The 14,940-nt window shown below is 36.9% G+C and overlaps 1 protein-coding gene across 3 annotated transcripts in view; it reads right to left on the bottom strand.

Moving 5' to 3' along the window:
* LOC131047668 (uncharacterized) overlaps window positions 1–7,992 on the bottom strand; it is a 29,736-nt gene extending 21,744 nt beyond the window's left edge. Inside the window, exons 1-4 of one of the 3 annotated variants that reach the window (XM_057981479.2) lie at window positions 7,861–7,992; window positions 7,538–7,660; window positions 7,291–7,398; window positions 6,453–6,620 (exon numbers count right to left, since the gene is read on the bottom strand). In XM_057981479.2, coding sequence (XP_057837462.1) covers window positions 6,453–6,620; window positions 7,291–7,398; window positions 7,538–7,639 — 378 coding nt within the window. In that variant the 5' untranslated portion in view covers window positions 7,640–7,660; window positions 7,861–7,992. Of the gene's footprint in view, window positions 1–6,452; window positions 6,621–7,290; window positions 7,399–7,537; window positions 7,691–7,786 lie in introns of all 3 variants that reach the window. The other 2 variants (XM_057981473.1, XM_057981466.2) reach the window with 2 other exon arrangements.
* Window positions 7,993–14,940: the final 6,948 nt, after the last annotated feature.

Raw genomic sequence — 14,940 nt, 5'->3', positions numbered from 1 at the left:
AAGGCATCCAACACGTTGAGGTGGCGCCTCGTCATCTTCCAACCGGTCAAATTGTTCCAAGTCAACTTGTCCAGGTTCAATGAACCTGACTTATCCAGAAGCTTCTAGAAGGGCACACTTCACAATGCAACAACCTTCTATTTTTATTGTTGGTTCATATTTAGCAAGAAGGACAAGTGTCCCCAAATGTAATTTTCTCATTGGTCGAGGGGTAGTTTGTTTTGGGAAACCCTAATTAGGGTTTCAATCTTTCAATATGGGCCCTTGTTCATTGTTCGATCTCGGTTGTTCAAAATTTCTTGACTCCTATATAAGGCTACCTCCTCTCATTTGGAGAGAGTGAGATTTTTGATATATTGTTGCGTGAAGGTCATTTTTCAAATAATACATTGCATGTGCGCTTTCTCTTAAGGCTTTGCAATCTCTGTTATTTGAGTGATTAGCATGGTTTCAATTTCCTCAACACATTAATTACAAGTTAATTTAGATTTGCTTTCAAAGTTGTTAGAGTTGAATGAAGGATTTGATAAGTATTGATTAACGATGTATCTCCGCTCATACTTTTGGTGAATCGATGATTTCCATTTCATTGTGTAAAAGTTAGTCTGAGCCTATCCCCTGTGTATGCCAAAACTTCGATCATAAGCACAACCCATTGAAGATTGCACCCGCTTTGTGTAGTTGTCCTTAATTTGGCGAAGTAAAGCGTGGTTTCATAAGAACACCTAGTTAATACTGTCTCCAGAATTTGTAGGTTTAGATCAGCTTTCTTAACCCTATCCCCTTTTCCCCTTTCTGAAAGCCTAAATCTCGAAAAAATTCAAAAAAACAAAGAGAGCCTAAAATTGGCAAATTTATCTAAGTCCAGAAGCTTGAAAGACATTTGTAAACGTAAGTCCCCCTTGAGATTTTCAGCATACACTACCCAAGTAGCTATCCCACTAAAGTCGTTTGTTCACACATATAGACCTTGGAATCGCCATATGATAAGCGGTGATTTTTCAAGAGAGGATAGAATACCTTTGGGTATCTTATTCTAATGTTCAGTATATGATAAAACGTACACCAACATGTAGTTGTGTAGCTAGTACATGGTGAATTTGTTATCCTTGCAAGGTCGGCATTTCACTCTATTTCTCTGCCCAATTGTTCCTATTCTTGCATCCTAGTGCTTTCTCTTTGCCTGTCTATCGAGACTTCCATTGTCTCGAGTAGATGCCTTAGGCAAGCACAAGTGCCCCTCAGTTGGTCCAATTCACATTGCAGTCATTTGTGTTCCCCCAGTCTAACTCTATTCTCATTCTGGCCTCCCCTATCTTTGTGACATAACCCGTAGCTCTTATTCAACACCGAGGTTGCTAGCTACCTTCTCTCGGTTGCTACTCGACCCAAGGAGCATATGAAGTTTCTTTCTTTGTCTAGATGCATACATGTTGTAGAAGGAACCCTGCACCACAAAACCTGGTAGCTACGGCATTGACTTGCTTGTGGTTCATTAGAGCCCTTAATTTCAAGTTTGTGCAATGAATTCTCCTGCCCATCTATGAATTTATCGTCTCCCCATGGCTCGTCAATCTTTCCTCCCATGATTTTTAGATTCACTCTCCATCCCCCTGCATGTGTCGCAACTTTCCCCCAGCCTTTCGATCATTTATTTCCACCTTTGTTGCATGCAAAGCTTGTCCCTATCTCCTTGATCTATGACATCCCAACTCTCCCATGCGCATCAACATTTACCTGCATTGTGTGTGCTCTAGCTCATCCTTCCACTCATGTAAGCAACACATTGACAATCCCCTCGCATTGAAATCCTTCCATGAGTGGGCCTTTTGTACTTGTTCGCGCCGTCATTACACCTATCCATCCAACTCTCTACCTCAATCCATCTATCTTCCACTTCACTAGTGATGTGTGGGGTGATAGGGTAATCTGATGTGTGACGTGTCATGGAATGTTTACAATAGGGTGATTCTCCGCTTTGTACCAAGTTGGAGAACTGGCAATTGATTCCTTTGTTTGCTTGATAATCCACTAGACTATTATGCTCTCTAAGCATGTGGAAAAACTCAATCTCCTCAAGATCTCTAGAGGCAACATCTATGGACTAGAACAGGACTTGGGAGATGTTAGTGTTTGGCTTGAGGTCGGGGGCACACAATCTTTTCTTACCACCATCGAATCTCCTATGACTAGCAATTTATAGATGCCCTTCTCTCTGGTAATTCTTAGCCCCTGAGAAACTGGCCTCAACCTGATTGTTAGTCTTGTCCCCTAGCCCCCAAGTGAGATTTTTTTCTATATTTCCTTCTGGATTGAGAGGGACCTCCCCCTCGACACCTCCCACCCTTGCCAACTTTTCAATTTTTGTCACTAGTCCAAGAGAAACAATTTCCACAAAAGTAAAGTAGGGATTGTGCTTTTTGCTTTTTCTGCCCTTTGTTTTTGTAATCACTAATGGGTTTCTTTTTCAGCAGGTCTCCAATATGGCATCAAGGAAACAAAGTAAGGCAATGATGGAAGCGGACATCCTCAAGCACCATGGAGCAATTACCTATTATTGGGGATACTGAATGCAGGATAGACCACATCACTTCCTACCAATGGGTCAGACTGTTCCAAATCTTCAACACTCAGGACTGGCTCAAACGGCAGCAGCGAAGAACGAATGCCATGTTTGTTATTGAATGACTGGGGCTAAAGAACGCAAATGACCTAGTACTAGTAAGAGTAACAGACGGGGCTCAAGATCAGCATAAAAAGGAATGCTTTCCCATTTTTGGTCACCTGGAGAGGTTCTGATGGGTTTTAATAAAAAATTCCCTTAAAAAATTTCTAATGGGTTTTTAATTATTTTTTCCTAAGTTACCGGTTCGGGTTCGGATTCGGGTACGGATTTGCGGGTTCGGCAATTTTTTTTTTCTTGGGTACGGGCATGGGTTCGTCCGTACATATATACATATATTAATTATAAATTTATATATATACACATATATTATATATATTTTCAATATATACAATCCATACAAAAATAATTTTTTATTGTTTTTTGACCCGTGGGCCCCGTTTTTGGGAACCTACGGGCCTAGGTTCACCCGGGTCCTCCTGGGTTCACCTAGGTCCTCCTGGATTCACCCGGGTCCTCCTGGGTTCGACCTGGGTTCCACCCAGGTCCTTCCCAGGTGGCCGGGTGGAAGGACCCGGGCGGAACCCAGGTCGAACCCGGGCCGGACTAGGACCGGGCACGAACCAGGACCTAGACCCAAGCCAAAACCACAAGAACCGGTAACTTAGATTTTTTCCCTTAAAAAATTCTAAGAGGGTTTTAATAATTTTTATCCTAAAAAAATTATTGTTTGGTTTATAATTTTTTCACTTAAAAATTATTTTGTAAGGTTTATATAATGTTCTCCTCAAAAATTATTGTAAGGGTTTTTCGATTTTTGCCTCAAAAATCGTGTTGAGTTTTGCCTGATTTTATCCTAAAAAATCATGACTAAAGGTGTTCGTCTTAGGGTTTTTACCGTTCTTTTCGAAAAAAACAATGCTTTGTAAACTTCAGTTTATGGGTTTGATGATTTTTTCCTCAAAAATCGTGGTTTCTTGTAGTCTGTTTTGGGGCGTCATGCTCATTTGCAAAATTTTGTGGACAATTTGTGTTATCCAGAAGTTCTCCAAATTCTATGAGGGTCAGTGGCAAGCCCATCTCAGTGACAGGGTCAGTGGTAGGCTCATGTCGTAGAACGTTCTGAGAAGAAGGGGGCAGCCTTCTTTGTTTTTCTCTAGGTAGTTGAACGATGACCATTAAGGGAGGAGGGTATAGGAATATTGTAATGTCTCTTTAATGGTCATCTTAGTCATCTTAGTCGTCTTTAGTTAGTTTCTATTTTTCAGCTTCTGTTTAGGATTGTTTCTTTTAGAAACATCATCTCTTGTAAATTCTTTATATAAAGCTCTCACTCTATTGTTTAATAACATCAAATATTTTATCACAATCACTCAATATTGTTGGGTCAGCCATGGTGTTATGCCAATAATCCAAGCATACAAACTATCATGCAATTATTTAACAAGGGGAACTATCATCATGGAAATAGACACTTGAGTCCTCCATCCATATCTTTGTATCCGCCATCCACACTAATCTATCCAAATACTTATCCTCCATCAAAAATAAAAAATAAAAACAAAAAAGCAAAAAAATAAAGAGTAAAAAAAATCGTCCTCTAGTGAAAATAAAAAATAAAAACAAAAAGGCCAAAAAAATAAAGAGAAAAATTATCCTCTGGTGAAAAGTACTCTTGTGGTACCTTGGATAAGTACCATGATGAAGATAAATTACCATGATGAAGACAAATACCATGATGAAAACTTGGCAAAGGCATTATGTGTAAATCATTCATCCACTAGCACCCTACACTTGATGCAGAAATTGCAAGGAAACATGATCTCTCACTGCTTGCCCCTTTTTTAAAAATTTTAAAGCTAACAATCACAGGTGTTGGAAAAAAAATTGCTCAAACAAAGTTTTTGACAATTTATTCGCACATTTTTTGCAAGTTTCTGACCAATTAAATCACTGAAAATCACATCCTGATTTTTGGTGTTAAATCTGTCTGTTCTACAATTTTTTCTTTTCTTTTCCAGAAATCCCAACCCTAACCCTGTTTTTTCCCAAATTTTTCCTGATTAAATCATGATTTTTCGAAAAAAAGAAAATTATCTTTTGGTTTGCCAACTTATTACTGAGAATATTTTTTGCTGCTATGATTTCTGCAAATTTCTGGAGTGTTGTTTTCATACCTCTTTTTTTAGTGAATGATGTGTTTAGTTGTAGAACTTAATTTCTATGTATTATAATAATCAACAAGTCATAAGATCACATCTGCCTTGGGTCTGTATGCCTATTCTTCCTGTATCTTTTTTGTTTTCTTTTCTCTCTTAATAATTTTACCATTCTAATGTCAACATAGGGGTAGACAGCCCAAAACTGGAAGTTGGTTCTTAAGGATCTCATCTTCTGAAGCTTCCCAACTGTTAGGACTAACTTGTAAGGCACAACAGAAGTAAACAGGACATTAGGCACATCATCGCATCCAGCTAAATTACTCAAGCATTTGTCAGTGTTTATATTTATGGCTCTAATACACTCCCAATTAATACAAATGTAAGAAGTAAATGCCATGAATTCTTCTGTAGCTAGTTCATAGCTTTGTAACCCTAGCTTATTTGAAAGCAACATACTTATACAGATATGTTGACAACAATAAAAATGTCACAATTAAGGACTAGTAGACAACAAAATAAGTTACCACTGATTATGTTTCAAAATGCCAATCATCAAGAACCACAACTATAGTAATCAAGTAATTATGTACTGAAGGAGAGTGAAATAATTCAAGGATGGACGCAAAACCTTATAAGATAATTCAAGGATAGGCACAAAGCCTTACTTATAAGCACCTTTGCCCGTGAAGTCTTTCTATGGACCCATAAATAATTTCAGCTATTCATATTACCCGTATATAAGAAAGCACCATCAAAAATTGCTGTTTCCTTGAGTTCACAAGATGTTTCTTCGATATTGCCAAGCAATCGCTAACTCTTTGTCCTTTCATTTTCATGTCTGCACTGTAATCTACATAACAATTTGAGAGCAGGGTCCAAACTCTGTCATGTTCTATCATTTTAAATGTGATTCCAGCCGTTCTAAGGTCTCCGGCAAGGGACAATACATATTGTCACCAAAAACAAAGCCATGGCTTTAGATTATAAAAACATTAATAAAAGGACCCAATATAGTTAAACCTATTTTTAAGTCATCCTATAGTAGAGGTGCAACCAGCGTATAAAACAAAATAATATTTCTTTGGCAGATTCATTAACCTGTATCGGAATTTAGTGATATTCCTCAGTAAATCTTTTATTCATTTTTGTTTAAACAATGTAAGTGTGTAAGCGTCATAACGATAAACAAACATTTTGAGTTTAATTTCAATCCTCTAAAAGAGATAAAGGATACGTAGGCTGAAGATTGACTCTAATGTTAATCGAGGTTAAGCCATTTGCACAAGACAACTCTAAGAAATATCTATAAGCATATGGTCAAATTTCTTTTAGATCACTCACAAATTACTGTAAGCAATAGAAGTGAAGTTCAAGCAGTTATAACAGAATCTTACAAAACAGTGGACAACATGCTTTTAAAAATTGAAGGATATAGCACTATTATCACTACAGTAAATGGACAATAAAAAAATGGCAATTACTTCAATATAAGGGTCCCAAGACAGTTTTCAACATGCAGCAACAGTCACAGTCCCATAGAATTGTGCCTTATCAGAACATGCAAGTTTCCATCTATTCCAGTTACATTGAATTATGAATGCAGTTTTTCTCTTTGTCAAAAATTTGTATTCTTATTTCTGAAATACAAAGAAAATTACATCACTTACTGATACTGCTTTCCATCCATCTTTAAAAACAAAATCCACAGGTTCGTATCCTCTAACATCGAATAGCATTATGGGCACAAATGCCTGATTCTCACTATCTTCAATAGTATATGGCCGGCCTCGGCCACCAATCATCAATACACTCCCTTCTCTGCTACAGAACTTGCACTGCGTTCCAAGGCAAATACAAAAAATCTTAAGTAGACTTATCCATTTTAAAGGAAGCACAAATTTGAAGAAAAATATTAAATACCCCTTATGAAATGTTTTTAGCTACTAATTGACACATAAAATATCTATATATATAGAATGCAACTTATAATCTCGTTCGAATAGATAGGGGCCGTAACCAAAAAACTACTCAAGTGTCTCCATCAAGTTGCACAATTTCCACCATGTTCATTAAAAGATGAAAAATGAATTATCGCACTACACCTATATATCAGTCCTTAGTTGAAAGCACAAATAGAGTAAAATATTTGAGCATCATTAGTTACCAAGGATTGCAATGAAAAGGCGTGATCTTTCACTTCGCATAGATATGAATTATAATTCATGCCCCTTGACTCCTACAGTACACTCATCTAAACATGGTATATTTCCAATAAATAATGCTTCAAACTCTATAGCTGCAGGCTGCAACGACTGAAGCCTTATGAACATATGGGATTTTGAGATCATCTTTCATAATTCAAACATGAAATTCAAAGATTTCTGGGCCATGAGTCCAATCAACTTCAGAACAGTATTTACCCTAAACCACTAAAAAATTCATTTCTCAGAAAACCCATGCAATGAGCTTCAATAAAAATACAAAAAATAAAAACAACAAACATACCTTCTGAACAAGATGGGCTGAGCCTCTGCCTTTCGGGAGCTCCACCATTTCTGAAAGGGTAACGCAAGTTTCTTTCTGGCTCACTTCTCCACAGTTTCCACATTTTAGCTAATGAAAGAGAAAGAGAAATGACATAAATACAATCTCTTCATCGCAAATCATTGTTAACAGGTAGTCAAGCAAACCATGATTTATATATCATACAGTCACTTAAAAAATCTCAGAACAGAACTTGGAGGAAACCAACCTTGAAATAGTATGAGAAATCGGGATCATTACAGCCACCCTGAGGTTCAAAATTGGTGAGATTCTCCAACTCCGCTTTAATTTCCAACAAAAATTGCACCATTGCTTTCTGATTCCTCAATGCCTGCAATACCATATATCGCGAGGTGTAAATCTGATACAATTTAGACAGAACATCGACATTCAAAATACTATTAAACAACAATATCAAATAATAAATCTGCAAAATATCAGTTATTAACGGCTGTACCCTTATCAGCAAGGAAAATTAGCGTAAAAGGAGAAAAATGGTGTAGATTTCTAAGAGAGTTCAGAGGATCATACCAAGGCGTTTCAGTTGTGATTTATCACTATTAAATATCAATTGACCTCTAAAAAACCTTATATGAATTTTATTTATTTATTTTTTATTTTATTTGGAGGAGGGGTTGGGAAGTTATTTAAAAAGGTTGAGAGTATGAATAATAATTGTTGGTTTAAAAGGAGATTCGAATTTGTAAGAAGAATGGGGCAAAATAACAATTGGAACAAATGGGGCATCAATTTGTAAGAATATCTTAACATCAATGAAAGAAAAAGATATGTGACTCAAAATTTTAGAAATGTCGTGTAGACAAAGTAGATTGGACAGAAAAAAGCATACTACATTAAAGAGTTTAATCTAGCTAAGGACCATGGTGAAAAAACATATTTAGAGGTTGTTATTAAAAGGAAAGTGAGGTTGTTAGTTGCATAATTAAGGATGGAATCACATCATCTTAGGTGTGAGATTAGTAGGTGGAAGATACACAAGGAAACATGGAAATAAATAACTTGCATATTTTGCAATAAGGGAGTGGTAGAAACATAATGGCATTTTATCGTGGAATGCATAGCTTATGAGGATATATGTACTAGTTATATGAGGAAGAAAAGCTTAACTTTATGACCAACTTCTTTATCAAAATTAATAGTAGGGTGTCCAACATGAAAAATAGCATGAACATAAATTAAGAATGCTTTTCTTGGTCTCATAGGTTGTCTAGTCTCGTGGATGTCATTAAAATATTTCATTCATTTGTTTACTCATTCTTTATATTTACTCATATGAAGTGAGGTTTGTTACATATATAGCAAAATATAGAAGTACAATTATTGAAGAATAATTAATTGTATTTCATAACAATTGTTAAATTTGGGAATGTAAATAAAAATAAATATATTTAGATATGTAATTGAGGGATTTATAAAGAATATTGAAGATTTGAATTTAATGTATGAGAGGGATTTTTCTTTTCAACAATGGCAATCTAGAGGTATATAGCTTGGTGTTAGTAATTTGTTTAGACATTAGTTGGGTAGTTCATAGCCCATACAATTTTAAGTCATAAGACTCTGTTATTCTTATGCCCAATTAGAACATACTAATTGATACTCAACATAGAGTCCACAAATAGTTGGTGGTTAGGGAAGAATTATTTTTACCCATTTATAAGTAAATAATATATAATTGGTGTTTGTGGATCAATTCATAGTCCTTGTCCTACTTGACTAGTTGATATTTTTGGATATTTCTATGTATTGTGTATATTTTATGTTATTGACACTATTATTGGATTAAATATCATTATAATTTGTATATTATGGAGACATTGATTTTATTTATGATTATTAGGATAATCATGCGAATGATTAGTTTGAGCAATTGATTAATCTAATGACTTTTAGCTACAAGATGTTGATTTGAGGAATGGTCTATGGATATACTAAAGTAAGCATAATTTAATATTATTACTTTCATCTTCATAGTTATAAGTCATCAAATGTGACTAGTTTTCTCTATGCTCTTAACCACGTGAATGAAAAGGGTTGTTTAGATCTACAAGTGCCTTATAAGCACTATAAATTAAGATGTATTAGATATTCATTTTATGGTATTTGTATAATAGGTGTTGGATCTTTTCTTGGCTATATGCTTTTGTATGTAGCTTGTAGTTGCTCCATATAATGTTCTCCATGTGATTGCATGTTGGAGTATATTATTTGTGGGAATAATAAGATCCTAATTTGTTGGTTGTTATCCCATGTGTATGATCCATAGTCTTTGTGGTGATTTAATTTCTATAATTGAACTTATTCTAAAAGATAAGATTTATTAATGTTAGCACATATGCATTGAATGAATCATTGTATACTCTTTGGATGAATGACACATTAGAATTTGAGAAAGAGTGTGTGTTTTGATCATATGCATGTAATTTATTAGGGTTATTTTTAACATTAATTGCTAACCTTGAGGTTCTTACTGTGTATGGTGAAAATGGATAGTGAAAACAATAATAGTGAAAGATTAACAAGGATCCAACCACAAAACCCTAGCCTATCAATTAAAATGATCCACCATACACAAATGAAGGTACCTAAGACCGTGCAAATAAACAAAATAAAACAAGATATACCATTCACATGTCTAGTAGGGTTTTAATCTCCATTTCTTCCTATCTCCATTGATCTTGTTTGATGTAGTTGCTCTCAGATTTTATGTGTGCATAAGAGCTCAACAAGGAACGGAAATGTGGCTGATAGTTTGGTTGTAAGAAGGGTTGATTGTATAAGATTGATTAGACGATTGATTAGGTGATTAGGCACATTGATTAGACGATTAGGGTTGAAAAGGAAGAGGTCATCCTCTTATATAAAGAACATTGTAGCAAATGGAGGGATAAGATTAAAAGGTGTAAAGATAAATGATTGGCTAGGATTAAAGGGTAGGTAGAGGAAATAATTAAATGATAAAAGGGGTAGGTAAGAGAAGAATTAAGAGATTAATGACACGTGTCATGGGTAGAAAAGGCTAATGAATTAATTAAATAAATAAAGATTTATTTAATTAATACAAGAAGTGGGATCAATTAAATAAATAAAATATTTATTTAATTTAGGAAAGGGACAATTTAAATAAATAAAAGTATTTATTTAAATGAGGAAAGGCTTAGAAGAGGACTAATGAATTAAACAAATAAATAAAGATTTATTTAATTAATAGAAGACTTAGGATAAAATAATTAAATAAATAAAAATATTTATTTAATTAGATAAGACAATTTTAGGTGTCTACATTTTGGCCCTCTTTGAGACACTGTAGCTTATCGCGTTGGCTCAAAGAAGATAAGATAAACTGATACAAAGTTGCCCCAAGACAGGAATGATATGCCCCCTCGAGAGATTGGATGAAAAGATTGAAAGGGTTGTAGACAATCTCTCGATAAGATAGAAAGACTAGGACGGACTGACAAGATAGGGTGACAAGGTCATGCAGGAAGAAGAGACTGACATGGGAGACTAGGGATAAGTAGCCTATATGATAGGGCCACAAGGAAAACATCCTCATTTGCATCCACACACCTAAGAGATCAGAGTGCAGAGAGAGAGCTTAGAGTAGTCAGAGCAGTTAGCGACGATGGATAGAGTTCACAGATTCAATCGAGTTGGGCGATATCAGAGACCAAACGAAATGGGTGAATTGGTAAGTACCTACCTCAAAGCCTCTTTGTATGTTTTTGCATTTATTGTTGTCATTAATGTGTTTTAAGGTAGATAAACAAAAATGCGAAATCGGTATTATGCACTACAAATGCGTCTAGGTCAGTGCCAGGCATGTCTAGGTAGGATAAATGCGTTTAGGTTTGGTTTGATCACGTTTGCGAATGTAATCATGTCTAGGTTTGATAGGGACACGTCTATGTGAAGAGAGCACGTCTATGTCATAAAGGTGTGTTTATGCAGGATAGTGGCACATATGCGATGTACATGCACGTCTAGGGCAAGCAAGCACGTGTGGGGTGATGAAAACCATGTCTACATTGTAAAAACATGTTTGTGTCTAAGTAGGCTCAAATCGACACTTTTGTGATGAACATACGCTATCGATTGGATAAGCTGCTGAGAGGATACACTCAAGCAGGTGCCCTAGGGAGACAAACTGAGAGATAGGCTAGAATTGAAAATTATGTGATGAACATACATTGTCAATGGATAAGTTGTTGAGAGGATTCACTCAAGCAGAGCCTCTAAATAGGATCAAGTACAATGTGATGAACATATACACTAGGATGCAACACCATACATGATAAACATAAGCACTAGGATAGAAGTAGCACTATGTGATAGACATGAGTACCACTAGGATTGACATGATTGGTTTGATTGGATGCAAGAGTACTTACCCTGGATAAAGTTTAGAGAGAGATTCCCTGTGACACAGAGGTTACAACCAAAGTTGACCCTTGAGGAGCGAGCAGCTATCGAGGGTAAGGGATTGAAACATATCATGTATCTGCCTAAGATTTGGGCGATCAGAGGATTGTTGACTGCTCTAGCAGAGAGATGCTACTTTTAAACCTGATCATTTCATTTGCCAACTGGCGAGATGTCGATCACCTTAGAGAATGTTTATAAGATTTTGAGGATACCGATCCATAGTGAGTTGGTGTCGTATGATAGAGAGGGCGACATGGATGCACTGAGACAAGTCTTTGGTGACCTAGAGCTAGAGATGAGATCGGGTCATGTCAAATAGGATGTTATGCTAGCTACTGGACGTAGACTATCGGCAGTAGTTGGAGGAGTGATTAGTGGTTACCTTTGTCCAGACAGGGCGACACGAGGTATGGTTGTTGGTTGGGGGAGGACTCTAGAGATGTTGGTGACACAACACACTAGATATGCATGGGGTCCATGTGTATTAGCACATTTATATCATTAGTTGCACCAGTTTGTATATCTCAGTGGTTGCAGGTTAGGGTGTGAGATGACTCTATTACAGGTGTGGTCATATGAACACATTGCAGTGACTAGACAGGTTCACTTCAGAGGGAGAGGGCATGGACAGTCCTACGCACACTTGTGCAGTATGATCACTTCCTAGCCATTGATTGGGAAGGTGGACTATTGGAGACGGGTGATAGATGACATAGATAGTGTCATATGGAGATCCTATCTTGACTGTGAGGATTGGGAGGAGGATGCTACAAAGCTTCCATATGTTTTCAGGAGCAGGTATTTGATTGGGCAGATGCCCTATATATTGGACAGACATCTCATTGATAGGGTATGCAAGCAATTTGGGCGATGTTGGAGAGGGCAGTTACACAGTGCGAGAAGACGGTTCCTATGTCGTGTGATCTAGTGAGTGATGTGGTCGATGTAGGTACAGATGCAGAGTATGATGCCTATTTTACAGCACATCCAATACTGAGGTTGACAGATCTAGATGAGCTTGTGGTAGAGGAGGATGATGGTGATGAGGATGATGAGGATGATGAGGATAGGAGTGGAGGGGGACAAAGGAGAGGAGCAACGAGGAGGGTGGTGAGGGGCAGGGGTGGACAGAGGGATGTTGGAGAGAGGGTTGAGGAGAGACAAGATCCATAGGGAAGGAGGCCACCGAGACCACCGAGGGGTAGAGGAGGATAGGTCTTATAGGTTGGTGAACAGATACAGTGACAGGTACTAGGGAGAGATGCATAGGGATAGGCCAAGTAGGAGGAGGGTGCCCAGGGTGGAGATGAGGAGGAGGATGAGCTGCTAGCATTGCGAGAGATTGCAACAAGATAGTCCGATGAGATCGAGGATCTCGAGAGAGATGTGACTTGATTGAGGCGATAGTTAACAGAGATGCAGAGGGAGAGGGATCAGGCCATCCAGAGTTACATTGAGGCTAAGGAGGCACTAGGGTAGGCAGGAGAGTAGTTGAGGACACAGGGGTTGAATATGCATATTTCCTATGGGCAGGAGAGGAGATAACCTATTGGAGAGATCTGTACTATGCAATTGTTCCTCCAGAGCTGAGGGCTAGGACCTTCAGGAGAGCTTCTAGATGAGTACCATAGGGGGGAGAGACAGATGATAGGCATCCAGTGGCGGGGTGATGGGTCCACCCGCACCACTAGGAGGAGGAGACAGAGGAGGTGATCTCAGAGCAAGGACTATGAGAGCTTAGATTCCTTCGAGGCCAACTGGCTCCGAGGGAGGGAGTTCATCATAGCTCTCTTAGATCCAGTTTTTTGTATCAATATTTTGTATGATGATGTAGACACCTTCGGGTGGTTTTGTAGCCTTGTGAGATATTGACATCATTGTATCATGACACATTATTTTTTGATATATCTATGCATGTGTTTCTATGTCATGTTCTATATGTTGATGCAATTTATGTATGCAATGCCATGATTCTATGATGCTTATGATGGTGTTATGATACTTATGGATGCAAAATATATACATGATGATATGCAATATGTTTTTGCTTTTTTTCTATTTTATATGCTTATGCAAATGTGGATGGATGTATGATTATTAACATGTTATAATTATTTACATAATGAGGATGGAAATGTATATATGATATGCTAATCAGTGGTGTGTGTAGAATGTGATGTGATTGTGATTTCTATATGTATGTATGAAATAAGAGATACTAACATGTGATGATGCAGGTGCAAACTACATGAAATGCAAATGTTTTTGACGTGTCATTATATTCAGTCATGTGATAGCGGGCTAAACGAACTCAAGAAGGACAATGGAGGTCAATCAAGAAAGGGTATGGAAGATAGAAGATATGGAAGTGAAAGAGCTTCTTGTGCTTTATCATCATTGAGCTTTATTATGGCAAATAGGTTGATGAGTCTAAATAATGGCTCTATTTTGATAGATTTTTGTCATAATATTCTTGCCTAGGTCTTGTGTTTAGATGATATTTGGATCAGGATACTCTCCTAGATAATGCCTTTTAAGTGTTTTTGGAACTTATTTGTCTGATACTTAAGGTTGTCATATAATGGTTTCTAAATGGTTTATCTATGCAAAATATCTAAATCAATCTTAAGTATGGTTTAATTTATGTCATGTTAACTTTAGTATATACACATGCTTGTTGTGTACGTTAACATCATGATGCAGGGTCAGCTAAGAAGAAGGAAAGACTAAGCTGGCAGTTTAGAGGAACACCAAGCATGCCGCCACGATGTAGACCCACTCAAAGAAAAGCAGCATTGAAGAAGACTGAAGCCACTTGACCATTTCTTCAACAAAATGGTTTATGAGACATTTATAACTGTTCTTAGTGGAGCTTAGAAATAGGAAGAAAGTCATGCTATATCTTCTCAGCTGCAGGACAGATGTTGTTATGTTTTCCTACGCTGACTTCTTCTTTAGTATAATAAAACATGTTCGCCTATTTCATTGGAATGTGGGTTGATCAGTTAGGAATCTGTTATAAGTTTCCATATAAATAAAAGGTCTCTATCTCCTTTCGCCAAGAGGAGAACAACCATAGAATTTGTAATACACATCTTTTAGACTTATGTATTTTCACAGTCAATTTGGAATAAAGATATCAATGTTATTTTGAGCTGAACAGTT

This window comes from Cryptomeria japonica, chromosome 4 (genome assembly GCF_030272615.1).
Source record: "Cryptomeria japonica chromosome 4, Sugi_1.0, whole genome shotgun sequence".
NCBI lineage: Eukaryota > Viridiplantae > Streptophyta > Pinopsida > Cupressales > Cupressaceae > Cryptomeria > Cryptomeria japonica.
The sequence above is the reverse complement of the archived record's forward strand: the minus strand, read 5'-3'. Positions and strand labels throughout refer to the sequence as shown.